Consider the following 16554-nt stretch of genomic DNA (forward strand, 5'->3'; position numbering starts at 1 on the left):
ACAAAATCAGCCCACCTGAGATACCTCCCACCCTCCCTCTTCCCTCCCCGCTCTCTCTCTCTTCCCTCCTAAGGCTGCGGTCCTGGTGAACGAGGGCGAGGGCGCAAGCGTTCACTTGGCTTCTCCCCGCCGCCTGCAGCAGGAGAGATCTGTGTCCTGCATGCAGAGGAGACGGGGAGGCGTGACTGTGATGTCACGGAGCTGGTTCTCCCTCATTGGGCGAATAGCTCACGTGACCCAGCCGCGCGTGAAAACAAAATTTTCTGTTTTCTCCTGTATCGCGAGCACCGGTGCCTCTGCTCTCGTGCGCGTTCGTGCACTCTAATGACAGCCTCATAGAGGCACATCTATGTGATCGCACCGCGCGCGCCCTCCTGCGTGCGCCATCGCGATCACCATGGCCGCAGCTTAACTCTCTATTCCTCTCTCTCTTCCCTCCTCTTTCTCTCCTCCTCCTCCCCTTATGCCCTCCTCCTTTCCTCTCCAGCAAAACCCATATGCCGGGTGCAGAGCGACATAATGCTATCGTTGGGTAAGACGGGTTGAATGCGAGTCATGTCAGGGTAACACAAGGCAGTGATAATTTAACAGGCCGTTAAGACTATACTAATGAGCAGGGTCAGCTAGGAATATTGCGGGGCTCGGTGCAGGACATGTGGTGCGGGGCCTCTTACCTTTTCCATCTCATCTCTTCCTCGAGTCCCTTATCATGGCACCACGACATGAATGACAACTGGACATCACGTGACGCCGTGACACAATGCGGTGTCGGGTTGTCATGGCAGCGCGGCACCACAGGGCATCACATGACATCCCGTTGTCATGGCGATGTCACGCCATTTGTGTGTGCTGGACCATGATGAGTGACCTTGAAGGAAGAGTTGGCAAAGGAAAAGGCAAGATATACCTACGGAGGCCCTGGCACTCCCCCGGCAATCTGTTTAATTGTTGTGGGGAAGAGCTCATAGCCTCTGTAGCCACGGGACTCAGTGTTATGGCACCTACATCATGCCGGCTGTTTTTTTTCCATATATTTAGATTTGTGGATTTACGTTAACCTTGGGGAACATAACGTCCATTACTGATTTTGATTACTTGATGTTATGAACCCGAACTTGTGAATCTGGCCCTAAGGGTTTCATTTAGGATACCCCAAAACAGCAGATTGGGGACGTTCCTGCAGTACCCGCGAATCAAGTCAATGGGGATTTTTACGGGGGCAGCTTTGATGCATATTGCCTACTATGGCCTAGATTCACTAAACTCAGAATAACTTGAGATAAAGCATCTAGTTATATATATATTTTTAATTCACCATCAATTCTATCTTCATAAAATCCAAGCGATATGAAAAAAAAAAACGTTAAATATTGTGATAAATAACGTGGTAATTTAAAGCAGCATTCCAACTTCCCCCCCGCCATTTTTTTCAAGGATGGGAACCAGAGGTTGGGATTTGGTCCTCACTATTTTCAGCTCCGCCAGTCACCCTGTTTCCGAGATATTTACCGGTGAAGTTACCAGATTTAAATCTCCATTGTGGGAAACAAAATAGCCGCCATCATCGTTCGCAGCTTCTTATTGAGCGGCCATTTTAAAACTCCTTTAAAAACCAAGAAGTAACACCGGTAACTTCACAGGTAAGTATCCTCGGAGTGGAAAATGTTCCAATGCTATAAAAATAAATGGGGGCTGGGTTGGGTTAGTTAGGGCTTCCTGATCTGGTGGGGCAGCTTATCATACTGTGGCTATATATGTAACCCCCAATTTAAATCTTAGAGAAGGTTAAAGATGCACAGGCTTATATGAAGCATGATAGTCATAAGAAAATTATATATATATATATATATATATATATATATATATATATATATATACCATAATACTGAGTTAAGTTATGGTGAGTAAAAAAAGTGACAAAAACCCTCCACAGCAAAGCAAATATGCAAATGTAAATACAACTGTATACTCATCTGCATGTCTTAGGCAGGTCTGCAACCCCGCCTTTCCCCATTATCACCCAGCATACAGCACTTCCACTGCAGCAAGGGATTTTGGGAAATGACATGCAAATGACCACACAGTGTCACTTTTTGCCTCAATAACCATTTTTAACATGGTTCCCTATAGGCTTAAGCTTGCTGCATGGTCACAGCTTTGAGCACAGCCAGGGTTAAGGTGCATACCCAGAAAACCACCAACAGACAGCTGTTTCGACCTTGATGGGGTTGATTTTACTGGGAATGCAAGAGAGGCTGCAGATGAGTATACAGTTATATTTGCATATATATATATATATATATATATATAGTACTATTTGTAATGGGTGGCACAATATAATTTAACCCCTTTGATGCCTGAAGCTACTATTGCATTGCAAAGGGTTTGACATACAACATAAACACCCTACAACAATAGAAAAAGCAGAACATACCTGCAGAGAGGTAGCGAGACTTACTGCCACCAGAGTCGCGGCTAAGAAAAGCTTAAAGCCACGGCTCTGGAGATGGTGCAGTCACACTGCGGAGGGGGGGGGGGTCCATGCATCCGGATCGGACCCACTGTAGTGTTAATCCTTAGGCAGTTGCTGTGGCAGTTCCACAGCTTGTGGATGCCTGTGCTGAAAACAGTAGGTTGTGCTACATCTATATATACAAACATTAAGCCTTTAGTAGCCCAAATGGCTAGCTAGTCATAAATTGAGCATGGCTATCATTATATAGCTAGGTAGGGCAGCCCTAACGCCAACACGTTAATGATCCGGAAAAAATTAGCCACTTTTTTTTCCCCTTAACACATTTTTTACCCTAATCAGAGTTTAGGGAATCTGGGCCTAAGACTAACCAGTAGGAATGGAGAGAGAAGATCCGGTGCAACAGCAACAGCCAAAATGACGTCAGATCCGAAGTAGAACCAAAGTAACTTTATTGATGTAGACACACACTTGTAAAACAGCAGGCTGCAGCACAGCCTCCTCCTCTACGCGTTTCACGCTATACTAGCGCTTCGTCTGAAGCAGTACTGTAAAGGACACAGAAATCAGTAATCTTTGCCGTGCATTATTTAAATTTGACCTCCGTGGTCACACGAGCGTGCGCACCTGTGCTACACAGTTCTGTACAGTCTCATTCTATTTCATTGGAATCAGTGGCTACATGGATTGGTGCCTAAGAACATTCCCAAGACTCCCCGTTAAAATTCCTAGTGCTTCCACAAGAAAGTGGAATTTCCATGGCTTGTGTCTGTTGCCTCATTTCGACAAATCTTAGGTTTTTGGGCTAAAGTGTGACGATACTCGTCTCCGATCAGGAAGCGGACCCGCAGGGCTGAGGTAGGGATGCAAATAAACCGACCAGGGCCCAGGGAAAGAGTCTTGTTAGAGTATCCGGGGTCGGTAAGCAGGCAAAAGGTCAGGGCAGGCGGGAGGCAGTGACGTTGGGGTCACGGTCCGGGGGTCAGCAACAGGAATTCCAATTGAACAGGGAAGCCACAGGGATAGGCAAGCCACAGCAACAGGAAAAAAAAGGAAGAATGGTGGAGCACTACAACAAATGTCCATAGAAAAATAAACAAACAGGAGAGTGCGTTTCCCATAAAAAATAATTATTTAATGGTCATGAGGACAAGAAAAGGGCAAAAAAGCCCCACCCACGTTTCACGCTTCTCAGAGCGCTTTGTCAAGCGTGAAACGTGGGTGGGGCATGTTTGCCCTTTTCTTGTCCTCATGACCATTAAATAATTATTTTTTATGGGAAACGCACTCTCCTGTTTGTTTATTTTTCTATGGACATTTCTTGTAATGCTCCACCATTCTTCCTTTTTCTCTTGTCATACCTACTGGACGGAGGCCACACCTAAGGACCCCCACTGCTGGATTGCATGGACGTTGCAGCTTCAAAAGTGAGTCACTTGCTTGCTACATGTTTTCCTGGTTATGATCTTTAATGAGATTTTGGTATTATCTAGGGTGAGTTATATGCTTATGACTCCTGGTGTTAATGTGTGTCCATTTCTCACTATGTGATGAGTTCACTATCCAGGAGTCTACACCCAATACCTGTTGTCTTCAGTCAAGTATTTATCCTGGGGATCCTTCTACAAGTATTCTTTATTCATTCAATTATATTTTTTGTTATCGGTCTTTAGCACCACGCATTTACATTCTACAAGCCACAGCAACAGGCTGGCCTCTGGAACAGGGAAGTCACAGGGATAGGCCAGCCACAGCAACAGGCTGGCCTCTGGAACAGGGACGCCACAGGGATAGGCAAGCCACAGCAACAGGCTGGCCTCTGGAACAGGGAAGTCACAGGGATAGGCAAGCCACAGCAACAGGCTGGCCTCTGGAACAGGGAAGTCACAGGGATAGGCAAGCCACAGCAACAGGCTGGCCTCTGGAACAGGGAAGCCACAGGGATAGGCAAGCCACAGCAACAGGCTGGCCTCTGGAACAGGGAAGCCACAGGGATAGGCAAGCCACAGCAACAGGCTGGCCTCTGGAACAGGGAAGTCACAGGGATAGGCAAGCCACAGCAACAGGCTGGCCTCTGGAACAGGGAAGCCACAGGGATAGGCAAGCCACAGCAACAGGCTGGCCTCTGGAACAGGGAAGCCACAGGGATAGGCAAGCCACAGCAACAGGCTGGCCTCTGGAACAGGGAAGTCACAGGGATAGGCAAGCCACAGCAACAGGCTGGCCTCTGGAACAGGGAAGCCACAGGGACTGGCAAGCCACACGGAAGACTCAGAAACTAGAGCCTTGGGTGTCAAGGAACACAATTAAAAGTATACAATACTCAGGCAGGGGCTGGAAGTCACTGGCTGCTATATAAGCCCTTGAACAGAGGCAGCCAATATAGCAGGCTGCCAGTAATCAAATTGTCCACAGCAGCCAGGTAAGGGCGGGTTCCAGCCAAAGCCTGGACTGGAACCCTTACATAAAGCTCCTGGGTATCGGTGGGCGTTGGTGTTTTGGTTTTTGTTGTACCAATTTTTTGTCTTTTGGTTTTGCCAGAACTTTATTTTAAATATGTGCAAATGTTTCACTAAAGTTTGCAAACCGGGCAAAATGTGCCCTTTTTTCTTTTTCGAAAAGAATTAAAAGTCAATATAGATCAAAATGTATTTCCATATAACAGTTTGTGTATGTGTAATATATGATGGTGATGAAAACATTTTACCTTTCTGTAGTTGATTTGGAAATATAAATAATTTAAAAAATATATATGTGTAGGTCACCTAACATCAGGTCACATATAACTACTGTACTGCCATTTTTGCAAAATCTGGCAATAAGTGTGAAATGTGTGAACATTTCACAAAACTTTGAAATGTAAGAGAAGTGAAAAAAAAAGTTTGCATATCTCAACTTGATTGTTTTTGGTTTGGGATTAATTGTGGACAAACACAAAATCAGTAGGACATTTGTTTTGTAAATCCGAACTTTTATGCATGAGCTTGTGGGTTTTCTATTTGTGAGCGAAACAATTTCCCCAGTTGAGTCTTAGTATTTTGCGTAGATTCGGAAATGCGTTCAGGAGTTTGCCTCTGACATCCGAACCAATGCTGAATTCTCGAAGTTTGGGTTTTTAACCCTTGAACCCGCCCATCCTTACTCCTTGCAGCATCTCTGTGTAAAGCATATATGGAAAGATATTTATCGCGTCACAGGTTTAAAGAACATTACATTATCAACTCGAGTACTGTGTCTTTGATTCCACACAAAGTTAGCTAATGAGTTCATGTTCTGCTTTCGTCAACGTGCAAAACTTTTTCACCCCTTACATATTGTTTGTGCATCTCCCTCCCAGAGCTCCAGTAGCAATCAAGGGGTTAAGCATATCTTGACAAAGATAAATTACAAATCTCTCTTTCGCTGGCTGCAGTATGGTTCACAGACTTATGTCCATTATTTCTGGTGGCCATCCATACTGAGGACTCTTTTTCTAGCACACCGGCTACAGTGATTGTTTTCTGTGATAGATTTTCTATAAACCCCCAGATAGTTTCCCCTTTCCAAATAAATGAGAAAGCTCGCTCTGCCATGAAGTATTACTGTACCCTAGAATTGGAGCAGTGACCAATAGTCCCCACTGCAAGCTCCATCCTCTGACAGGCTCGTTATTAGTTCTTAGTGACTTTGCAAACTTCAGACAAGCGGGTCTTCTTTCTTTTGTCTTCTTGTAGAACATGATGAATGTAGCAGCGGACAGACCAACTGTGATGAGAATGCAATCTGCACTAACTCTGTCAGGGGACATAGCTGCACCTGCAAACCTGGATATGTGGGAAATGGGACCATCTGTCGGGGTAGGTCTGTTACTCCAGCAACCTAATAAAACCATTTCTGTGAACTCTATTTAACACCTTGAAAGTCATCTTTGGTAGGTTCTGGGATGCAATCTATCATCTTACAAATGCACAATGGGCTGAGGTATTGATTAGTTATTGCATAGTTTTCAACTAAGATAAAAGTCGGGGTTCATTAAACCTAGAAACAACTCTTGTTTTTCTAAGTGAATTTGTGCCACACATAAAGGTCTTGTCCACACAAGACTGGTTATCCAGCAAACATGCAGTGCATACATTTTAATGAGGTGGAACTGGCTTCCAGAAAAGACAATTACAGCACATGTAATTAATGTCACTAAGAGAGAATTTAGGGCTTAATTCATCATTTGTTTGGTCAATGATGAATAGGAAGTGCAGACGGAAGATAAAAAATGAGCGTAATGTAGCTTTGTTTGATCTACTCATAAATGATACATAAAGTACATGCTACTGTATATCAATGCCAGTTTTATTTAATGTTTTTTTATTTTTTTTTACAATATTTCTAAAGATGTTTAGATCTGCATTTGGTACATCAGTGCCCTTTAATGATAATTCTATGCTAACTAGCAAGATATTCAGTAATAAACTAGTATAATAATTCAAATAGCCAATGTAGTTAAATGACCTGGATGTTTAGGTAATTTGCAAATCTCAGTATTCTTTGAATTTAAAATGAGATCCACCACTTCAAGCTTCAATGAATGGCTAAGATACACACAGTCAATCAGATACCAAAGGGATTCCAGACATGTGACGGCCTCCAAACTTTCAAATCTAAACTGAATGACCATGACATGTACAGTTTGCCAAGGCTGTTTGGCAGGATGTGGATACACCATATATACAGGATTGTCTTATATGAAATGGTAACATTACTTGCATTCATGTGCCTAGATGTATAGTTCAGCTATACTTATAGCGGCAGAGGATTTTAATGTTTCTCCCTCCCTTCTGTAGTTAGGCTGTTCCATTTTTGTTTAAATCATGGACTATTGTTCCCCACTATTTTTGTGGTTTGAAATAATATTCCTGGTTATCGATTTTTAACCAGAAATAACCTGTTCTGCGAATGTTGATCTTTAATTCCTAACACCAGGTCACACAGACTGCTTTATTCCTATGCCCAGGAGGGGATACACTTTACTGACATTTGCCATAGAGGATGTGAATCTGTTAGAAACGAAGAACAGGAGGAATTGAAACACAAACAAATAGAACCTTGGTACTAGAAAAGAATGATCAGGGCACACAAATAGTGCCAGTGATAGGATCAATGGACATTGAGTTAAACTTTTTGTCTACGGATTACATTTTGTTCCTGCTACTGCTTCTTCAAATAAAGTAGCAATACGGTATATTAAAACACTGAAGCAGATGCCTAGATTAGAGAATCCAAGTAATATTTAAAGAGATATATTGAATACCAAAATGGTACCTCGGTGAAATGTCGTCATACATTAATACATTTTCTCTATGAATACACGAGAAGGCAGATGTCGTCTGAAGGAGCAGTCCTTTTGAAGGGAAGGGTCTTTTTTATGTATTTGTGTGTGCTGGTGAGTTGGGTTTGGGCAGATTTCTGTTTTTAGTAAGGGTTACATTGCATAACCAAATCAGTTGGTCCATAAGCAGTGTGTAAAGGCACTGACTCGGATAACAATGACACCGAGTTTGAATCAGGTTCAATTCCTGGTGTCGGCTCCTTGTGACCTTGGGCAAGTCCCTTTATCTCCCTGTGCTTCAGGCACCAAAAACATAGATTGTAAACTCCACGGGGCAGGGGCGGTGTCTGTAACATTCCTATGTGCTGCGTGCCGCGCACTATACTGTAATGGTGATGGGTGTTGAGTACCATTGGGAGAAAAGCGCTATATGAAATACATTTATTATTTATTATTATAAAACTATTTATTTTATGTTAATTTGAAAACCAGGGAATCAAAGCTGGCTAAAAGGAATTTGCAAAATGGCAGCACTAAAGGTAGGATTGAGTAACTTTTGTATTACTTCCTGGTAAAATATTTTATAAATAAATAAAATTTTCTGACGTCACGGCGTCATGTGATGGCAACGCAGCGTCATGTGATCCCACGACGTCATTTGACGCCATGACGCCGCGTCGCCAGAAGCCACCGGAGACAAGGTAAGGGAGTTAACAAAGGCCTCGTACGCTCCTTCGGCATTTAATTTAAATGTTGTTGGGAAGAGCACGGGGCCTCTGTAAGCGCCGCACCCTTCCGCCCCCCCTGCCCGCCCCTGGTATAGTACATATAGGTTTTGCTGTCTCTTGATTACATGAATGTTACATATTTTATATGTAGAATTTCTATCGCCTAATAACATATTGATTATTATTCCGCTGTATATATGATTTTGAAGAGGACTGGCATAATGATCTGCGATGTCTATCGGCTGTTGGACGCTGACCATGGTTATGATGTGACTAGCGGTTAGAGCCAGCTCTTCTGAAAAGTAGTGCGCATGTCATTGCATTTCCCTGCTCTCGCTGTTTTCAATTTGGGAGAATTTTGCGAAAGTTTTTAGTTTTCAAAGCAATGAAACTTTTTTTAAATTATGAAACAAATGGTAGGTAAGGCGTTGAGTAACTAAATGCTGTCATCTTGTTCCAACTCTAATTGTTGCTAAGTAAGGCTGCATATTTAAAGCATATGCAATGAGGTACAGTATAGTTCTCCAATAAAGTCTAGCAACGAGTCAGCTAATCACTGTTGCTATTCAACAAGGCAACACTGAGCTCACAGTGGAGAGCACTGACCCAGTTGGTAGTCATTGTTAATAATAGCAGCAAAAGATGAGGCCCATTCTACTATACTCTTCATCAATTAAGCCTGTGGTTCATTAGATTTATATATGGTTTATTTATATAATAGAAGAGAAGGAGATAAATCCACACGTGAGAATTAGCGACAATGTAAAATGAAAGGGGTGCATTACTGCAATAAAACTTGGAGTGTATCTCAGAGGCAGTAGTGCCATTAGCTGTGAGACATTTAATACAAAGTCACATTAAAAATGTGCCAGTAAGAAGATTTGATTGGAAATGTGCTTGGATGGGGAACATTGACCCATTGACAAGACATGCAAATATTACAACTGAATCAGTTATAAAAAAAACGAATAACGAGATGATGTAATGAGAAGATTAAATGTGATTTCAATTACAAATAAACAGAACAAACCAAGAGGCGACTTACACAAGTGCGACATGAGGCAGGATCATCTCAAAGCGTGAACCTATCTGTGTCACAGCAAATGCACTGCAGGCCTTTCTCGGGATGTTACTGAACCAATAAAATCTACGTGAATATGCTGGCATCGCTGGGTAATGTCTCTGATAATAAAGCAATAAATTAATAAAAAGATTCGCCAGCTGGCACATACTAAAAAAAAAAAAAGAACCCTGTACACATGATTTATATCAAGTTCAATTCTAGAAGCAAAAGCTTTCAAGGATCGTAACACAATGCTTAACCTTATTTACGGTAGGAGCATAGAAAGTTGGTCTATAACTCTGCAGCTTTGAGTTTTTTTTAACATGGGAAAGTTACACTGGAATTTATTTCACAGTCCGTATAATATGATGGAATGGAGATATTTATTGAATAAATCCAGTATAAAGGACATTTGGGTTCATAAAGGCCCATAGAGACGTGAAACTCCCAATTCAGAGGAATGTGCAGATGTTTTCATTTGATCTCTCTCATTGTTTGGAGAATGCTGGTGAGAGGTCAAACAATCCGAACACAGGGTCTTCATTTTAAGCAAGTACATGCAGGGAGGAAAGGGAGAGAACGTGTTTTCCGATAGCTGCCCTCCAAATATACCCCCTAAAAGGCAGTAAAAAAAAACCCCTTTTAATAAACATGTATATAAAGACATACAAAACGTAAGTGAGCACACCAAAAAAGGAAAGGCATATCTGATATTACACTGTGGGCATTTCCAGCCAACACTGCATAATAACACGTTTGCCAGTATAAATATTTGGCATGATGATCAACAGCAGCGTCCTCAGACAAATGTAGTCCCACTGGTGACCAAAGGGAGTAATGCCAGTGATGGCTTCAATAGGTTACAACTAGATGATTTGCCATTTTTCTTGACCAATCAGACTGATGATATTTTTATTTATTTAATTTTTTTAGGTATCAATCATTTCGTTTGACTATATGAAAAATATTACTTTTACGGACACTGTTCCAATGTAGGACTACATCTATAGAGCATATTTTCTTTTCTTCTTTAATAACTTAAAGAAGCATTTTCCAGAGATTTTTATTCATATATATTATTTAATGTAGTTATGAAGCAGCCCCCCTCCCCCCTCTGGTTCCCGAGATACATACTGGAGACGCTTATGCCGGTTACTTCCTGGTCGTTGAATGTCCAGTGGTCTCGTGGCTTCCTACTGGCTCATGTGCCACGGGAGATTTGAGTCGCCATATTGCGTGCCCAGCTGGGGCGTCTACCGGCGTGAACTACAGAGCTTAGTATCTGGGGAAGCAGGGGGTCCCCTGAACTGAAATTAACAGGCGTTAGCTGCGGAGACTTCTTGCTTCATTCTGATTGGGGGGTAAAGGAAGAGTGGGGAATGTGTTCTAGGACCAAACACACCTGGAGAGACTAAAATGTAGAAGCTGAATCTCTAAAAGTCTCGTAAGCAAATAAAAAGGGGCCGCTCATTAAACGTGCCAGTGGAGTGAAAAATAATTTCTAGGCAAACATCATTCAATGAACATGTATTTAATTTGGTGTAAATAGGTTTTACCATTGATTTTTAGATTATAGGTTTTACTGGCTATGCACTTCTTTAACCCAGGCTGTGCTGAAAGCTGTGTAATGCAGCAGGCATAGGCTTAGGCCGTGATTATACCAAAAACCGCGTGCGGCATGGCCCGGAGCAGCGCCAAAAAACAGAGTATGCATCCCCACAAAGTGCTTATACCTTCCGCTTTACAAAGAAAATTGTCCTCGGCGCTGTTCTTCCCAAAATCAGCGCTCCGTGAAATATGAATAATTGGGCTGTATTTCACAGTATTATACTATACACTGCTTCTTTTTTCGTGTTTTTCACGGAACACAGATTTTGAACAGCTCAGAGGAACACAATTTTCTTTGTAAAGACCATTATAGGATCTGGACAATCCTGGAGACCTTCTGGCTGCAGGACTTTAATTTGTAGAGGTGGTTATTGTATACGCCTACATTTACATTATTGTTTGTATCTGTATTGATATATTATCACTAATGGACACATGATACATAAAGCTTGGCCCACTGCAGACGCACTTACTAGAATTCCCTCCTACTGTCTCTGTACGTTCTCCCTACCTACCAATTAGATTGTAAGCTCCTCGGAGCAGGGACTCCTTCCTTAATGTTACTTTTACAGTATGTCTGAAGCACTTATTCCCATGATCTGTTATTTATATTATTTGTTATTTATATGATATGTATTACTACTGTGAAGCGCTATGTACATTTATGGCGCTATATAAATAAAGACATACAATACAATACAATACGGTATTTTAAGTGCATGCACTTTTTGTATCACGTCACTTGGGGTATAGCGCTGAGGTTGTGCTTTATTCATTGTATACCTACCGCTTGCTACTGCAATGTGGGAGACAGTTGAAGCGATTAACACATTTGTTTTCTGGTTGCGACGGCCGCTTCACGTGACGCAGCCGTCCAATCAAAAAACAGATGTCCACCTTGTCTCCCTTGCAGTTGCGTGCGCAGAAGAATGTGCTCTGCGACGTCACAGATGCGCGCGTACGCATTGCAGTGCATCTGTATAATCGCAGCCTTATAGGGCTTCATATTTAGATGGACATGAAGGGGAAGGTGATACTGTGTGCTCATTTGCATGTCATTACCCAGAATCCCTAGCTGCAATGAAAGCATTGTATGCGAAGAGATAATGGGGGAAAGCAGGGTTGCAGACCTGTCTGAGATACGTGAATGTGCTCACAAGTGGTATTTTTTAGATTATATAATCAATTGTTATCAATTGTTCATTAATTCTTGTGCACCTTGAATTTTCCAGTCTTAATCATTATTCATGTTCAGAAAGAGAAATCACTGCCACTCACCAAATGTGTGAAGGATATATACATATAGGGTGCATACGGGAAGATTAGAGACATAAAGGAGGAGGAAGGTTATAGATATAACCCAAAAGAATCCTATTTGCACTCACTGTTAGCATTAAATGGCTAGGAAAAATTCAATCCTTGGGAACAACACATTAGCCACTTACTAAACATGTTAAAATACTTTATTGAACATATATACAAAAAGAACCAAACTATCTAATATAAAAGAAATAGGGGGTAGGTACGAAGAGGTAAGTAGTCAATGTATCTTATGTAATAGACAAGGTGTCTCTTCCTATCTATTTAGATGGAGGACAGCAAGTATATATAATGATGCACCAGTGGTCATATAAATACACAGTCATGTATAGGTACACATGAAAAACACACGTCTATCTTTATGGTAAACAGAGTAAGTACTGTGTATACTGTGTATGTTATCGAGACTGCTTCGATATCCCTTTACTTTTAAAGTGTGTATATCTAATGCATATTTATATATATATAGGCATATTCATTACAGTTTTAAAATACACCTATTGCGCTATTAATATAGCTGTCCCTATGGAGGGGATACCGCGGTTGTTCGTTGCCTGTAAGTTTATGTGTCACAGCCTCGACAACACTTATACATTGAGGTATCTGCAATATGCTTAGCTTAGGAATCATATGAGCAGTCACATGTAAGAACAGAACACATAGCTGTGACAGCGTTGTTCAGGCGATATACGACCTGGTGTCTTCAGTTCAGCAGAGCTTCCTCTCGCCGTTCCGTATCTGCGCTCCCTGATGACGTCACGACTGTGACGTAATAAAAACCGACGTACGTTTCGCATCACCTAGCGCTTTCTCAAGGTAATGGGAGTGATGAGAAGACCACATCCCTGACATCTTATGTGGAATGGCCGGAGGTGTGTCTGCTCACGATGGCCAATCACAACAAAGATGAATGACGCAGACATGTTAATGTGGCTGCTGTATTTACATCTTAATCCGTAATACCACTGTGTGTGCTTACTATTGTCTGCAGATTAATATTACATTGTTATGTTTTGTCCCTGTCGCTGTAGCAATTTAAAGGACTTAGATGAGTGTCACTGTGGCCTCATAATATTAACAGAAGTAGTATATCACTTAGTGTGATTAAAGATATTGCGAGGTGTTCAAAGTACAGATAAAACATCTAAAATTAGGGGGAGATGTATGGGAATTGCTACAAAACATAACAATGTAATATTAATATGCAGACAATAGTAGGCACACACAGTGGTATTACGGATTAAGATGTAAATACAGCAGCCACATTAACATGTTTGCGTCACTCGTCTTTGTTGTGATTGGCCATCGTGAGCAGACACACCTCCGGCCATTCCACATAAGATGTCAGGGATGTGGTCTTCTCATCACTCCCATTACCTTGAGAAAGCGCTAGGTGGCGCGAAACGTATGTCGGTTTTAATGACGTCACTGTCGTGACGTCATCAGGGAGCGCGGGTACGGAACGGCGAGAGGAAGCTCTGCTGAACTACTGAAGACACCAGGTCGTATATCTCCTGAACAACGCTGTCATAGCGATGTGTTCTGTTCTTACATGTGACTGCTCATATGATTCCTAAGCTAAGCATATTGCAGATACCGCAATGTATAAGTGTTGTCGAGGCTGTGACACATGAACTTACAGGTGACGAACAACCGCGGTATCCCCTCCATAGGGACAGCTATATTAATAGCGCAATAGGTGTATTTTAAAACTGTAATGAATATGCCTATATATATGCATTAGATATACACACTTTAAAAGTAAAGGGATATCGAAGCAGTCTCGAGAACATACACAGTACTTTCCATCTGTTTACCATAAAGATAGACATGTGTGTTTTTCATGTGTAACTATACATGACTGTGTATTTATATGACCACTGGTACATCATTATATATACTTGCTGTCCTCCATCTAAATAGATAGGAAGAGACACCTTGTCTATTACATAAGCTACATTGACTACTTACCTTTTCGTACCTACCCCCTGTTTCTTTGATATTAGATAGTTTGATTATTTTTGTATATATGCTCAATAAAGTATTTTAACATGTTTAGTAAGTGGCTAATGGGTTGTTCCCAAGGATTGAATTTTTCCTAGCCATTTAATGCTAATAGTGAGTGCAAATAGGATTCTTTTGGGTTATATCTATAACCTTCCTCCTCCTTCATGTCATTATTCATGTTGTAATAAAAATTGGCCAGCTTTAATCACATATCTGCTACAGGATAGGTAAGCAGGTTGATGTTTGGGACATATCTGGACCATTGCCATAGCAGCATTGGTGTGGGTTAGGCTGCGTCCCCGCTAGCGCTGAGCGAGCGGCGCTTGGCGAGGTGACTTGCATATATATATATATATATATGCAAGTCCCCGCTCACGCGATGCACGCCCTCGTATGTGCGGGCACACACGCTCACTGGTGCTCTGCGCTTACATAAACACATTTTTCATACTTACAAGCGCGCTCAGCATCCCCTGCATTGTCCCTCCCGCCCCCCCTGCCGATCATGCTTGGAGAGCTCTCCAAGCATGAGCGCGCTCAGCGCCAGCGGGGACAAAGCCTTATATAGCAGTCATCTTCAGCCATTAGGTACATTGGCCAAATCAATGGCCAGTATGAAGCTGGTAAATGTATTTACTTAACAGTGAAGTGACACAGCTACTCTGCACATTGCATCACACATTCTGTTCATTCCTTGTGCTTGGCATTTGTTCAAAAATTCTTTGACATTCATCTCTTCCTTGACTACACGATGCATATTTATGGCATTAATATTAATCTCACTCCATTCAGAGATCTGAGTGTTGAAATCAAACGCCCCCATATACATTCTGACATCTAACCAGAATATAAAAGGGAAATACTTGGTGGTCATTAATTATTCTAACTTTGAGCCTTTTGATGTAATGTGTCTTTGTTTATGATAACAAAGATTAACGCAGTGGAAGTACCACCTACTTGGCTAATTGAATATACCAGGGGTTCAACAAAAGACAAAAAAGCCCAATGCTACATCTAATGTGACATAAATACACAGTGAAATACTTATGTATTCTCTTGAATAAGTGTCATTTAGTTTAACCCTTTGGCCAAAGCGTTATAAGCCTGCAAGCCACAACAAGGCATGACCAGTAAGCAGGTCCTAACACTACCTATATACATTTTCATTTACCTCTGCTGGAGGGAGAATGGCCACAATGGACCAGTACTGCACAAGAACATGAAAAAAACCTTGCTACTTAAAAAGTGGGGTGGGGTGAGCTTAAACCCTGGGAGGAGGGGCCACTAACCTCCAAACAGCTGATACCAGTTGAAAATCAAATTAATAAACAAATACCAGGGGTGGCCAACTCCAGTGCTACCAACAGCTCAGGTTTTCAGGATAACCCACAGGTGACTCAATCAGTGCCCTGCGTCTGCACAGATGGCTCAATCAGAGGCTCAGCCTTTAACTGAGCCACCTGTACTGAAGTAGGGATATCTTGAAAACCTAACCTGTTGGGGGTTCTTGAAGACTGGAGTTGGCCACCCCTGGCATACACAGTACACAGTACCATGCTGCAATGGTAGCAGTTCAGGCAACATCCTAATCAAATTCTCTAAATCCCCAAAGCGAGCCAGGAGTCAGTACTGGAAAAGGAAGGTTCATGTTGTTTCAAAGGAGACATTTCAGACACCTCCTGCTTGAAATTTACATTTCCTTCAGCTTTATCCCCAAACAACCATTATGGCCCCAGGAACAGGTCAGATACCTTGACCTTTGGCCAGTAATGTTATTCACCTCCGTCTCACGCATAAATTAGATAGCAAGCTCTTCAGTAGAGTTGGGCACATTTTTTTGGCGAATTTGGGTCCGCAACGGATCGTTCGGTTCCTTTTGGCCCACGCATTTCAGTGGATCAGTCTCAAAAAGGGCAATTGTAGAATCCAATCCTCGGATTCAGTAATCCGTTGGCAGGTACTTAAGAATCCGACAACAGGTTGCTGAATCCATGGATCAGATTCTCCAAATCAAAAAGTATGGTGTTATAGGCAGCACCCCAAGTTATAACTA

The 16554-nt window shown here is 42.0% G+C and overlaps 1 protein-coding gene across 6 annotated transcripts in view; it reads left to right on the top strand.

The window, feature by feature from the left end:
- Positions 1–16554, top strand: part of NELL1 (neural EGFL like 1) — a 515249-nt gene that overhangs the window by 329227 nt on the left and 169468 nt on the right. For 4 of the 6 annotated variants that reach the window (XM_075567201.1, XM_075567205.1, XM_075567206.1 and 1 more), the window contains one exon: positions 6187–6309. The exons of the other annotated variants lie outside the window; for them this stretch is intronic. In XM_075567201.1, the coding sequence (XP_075423316.1) occupies positions 6187–6309 (123 nt within the window). The remainder of the gene's footprint in view (positions 1–6186; positions 6310–16554) is intronic. 6 annotated transcript variants of the gene reach the window in all.

This window comes from Ascaphus truei, chromosome 12, assembly GCF_040206685.1.
Source record: "Ascaphus truei isolate aAscTru1 chromosome 12, aAscTru1.hap1, whole genome shotgun sequence".
In the NCBI taxonomy this organism is placed as follows: domain Eukaryota; kingdom Metazoa; phylum Chordata; class Amphibia; order Anura; family Ascaphidae; genus Ascaphus; species Ascaphus truei.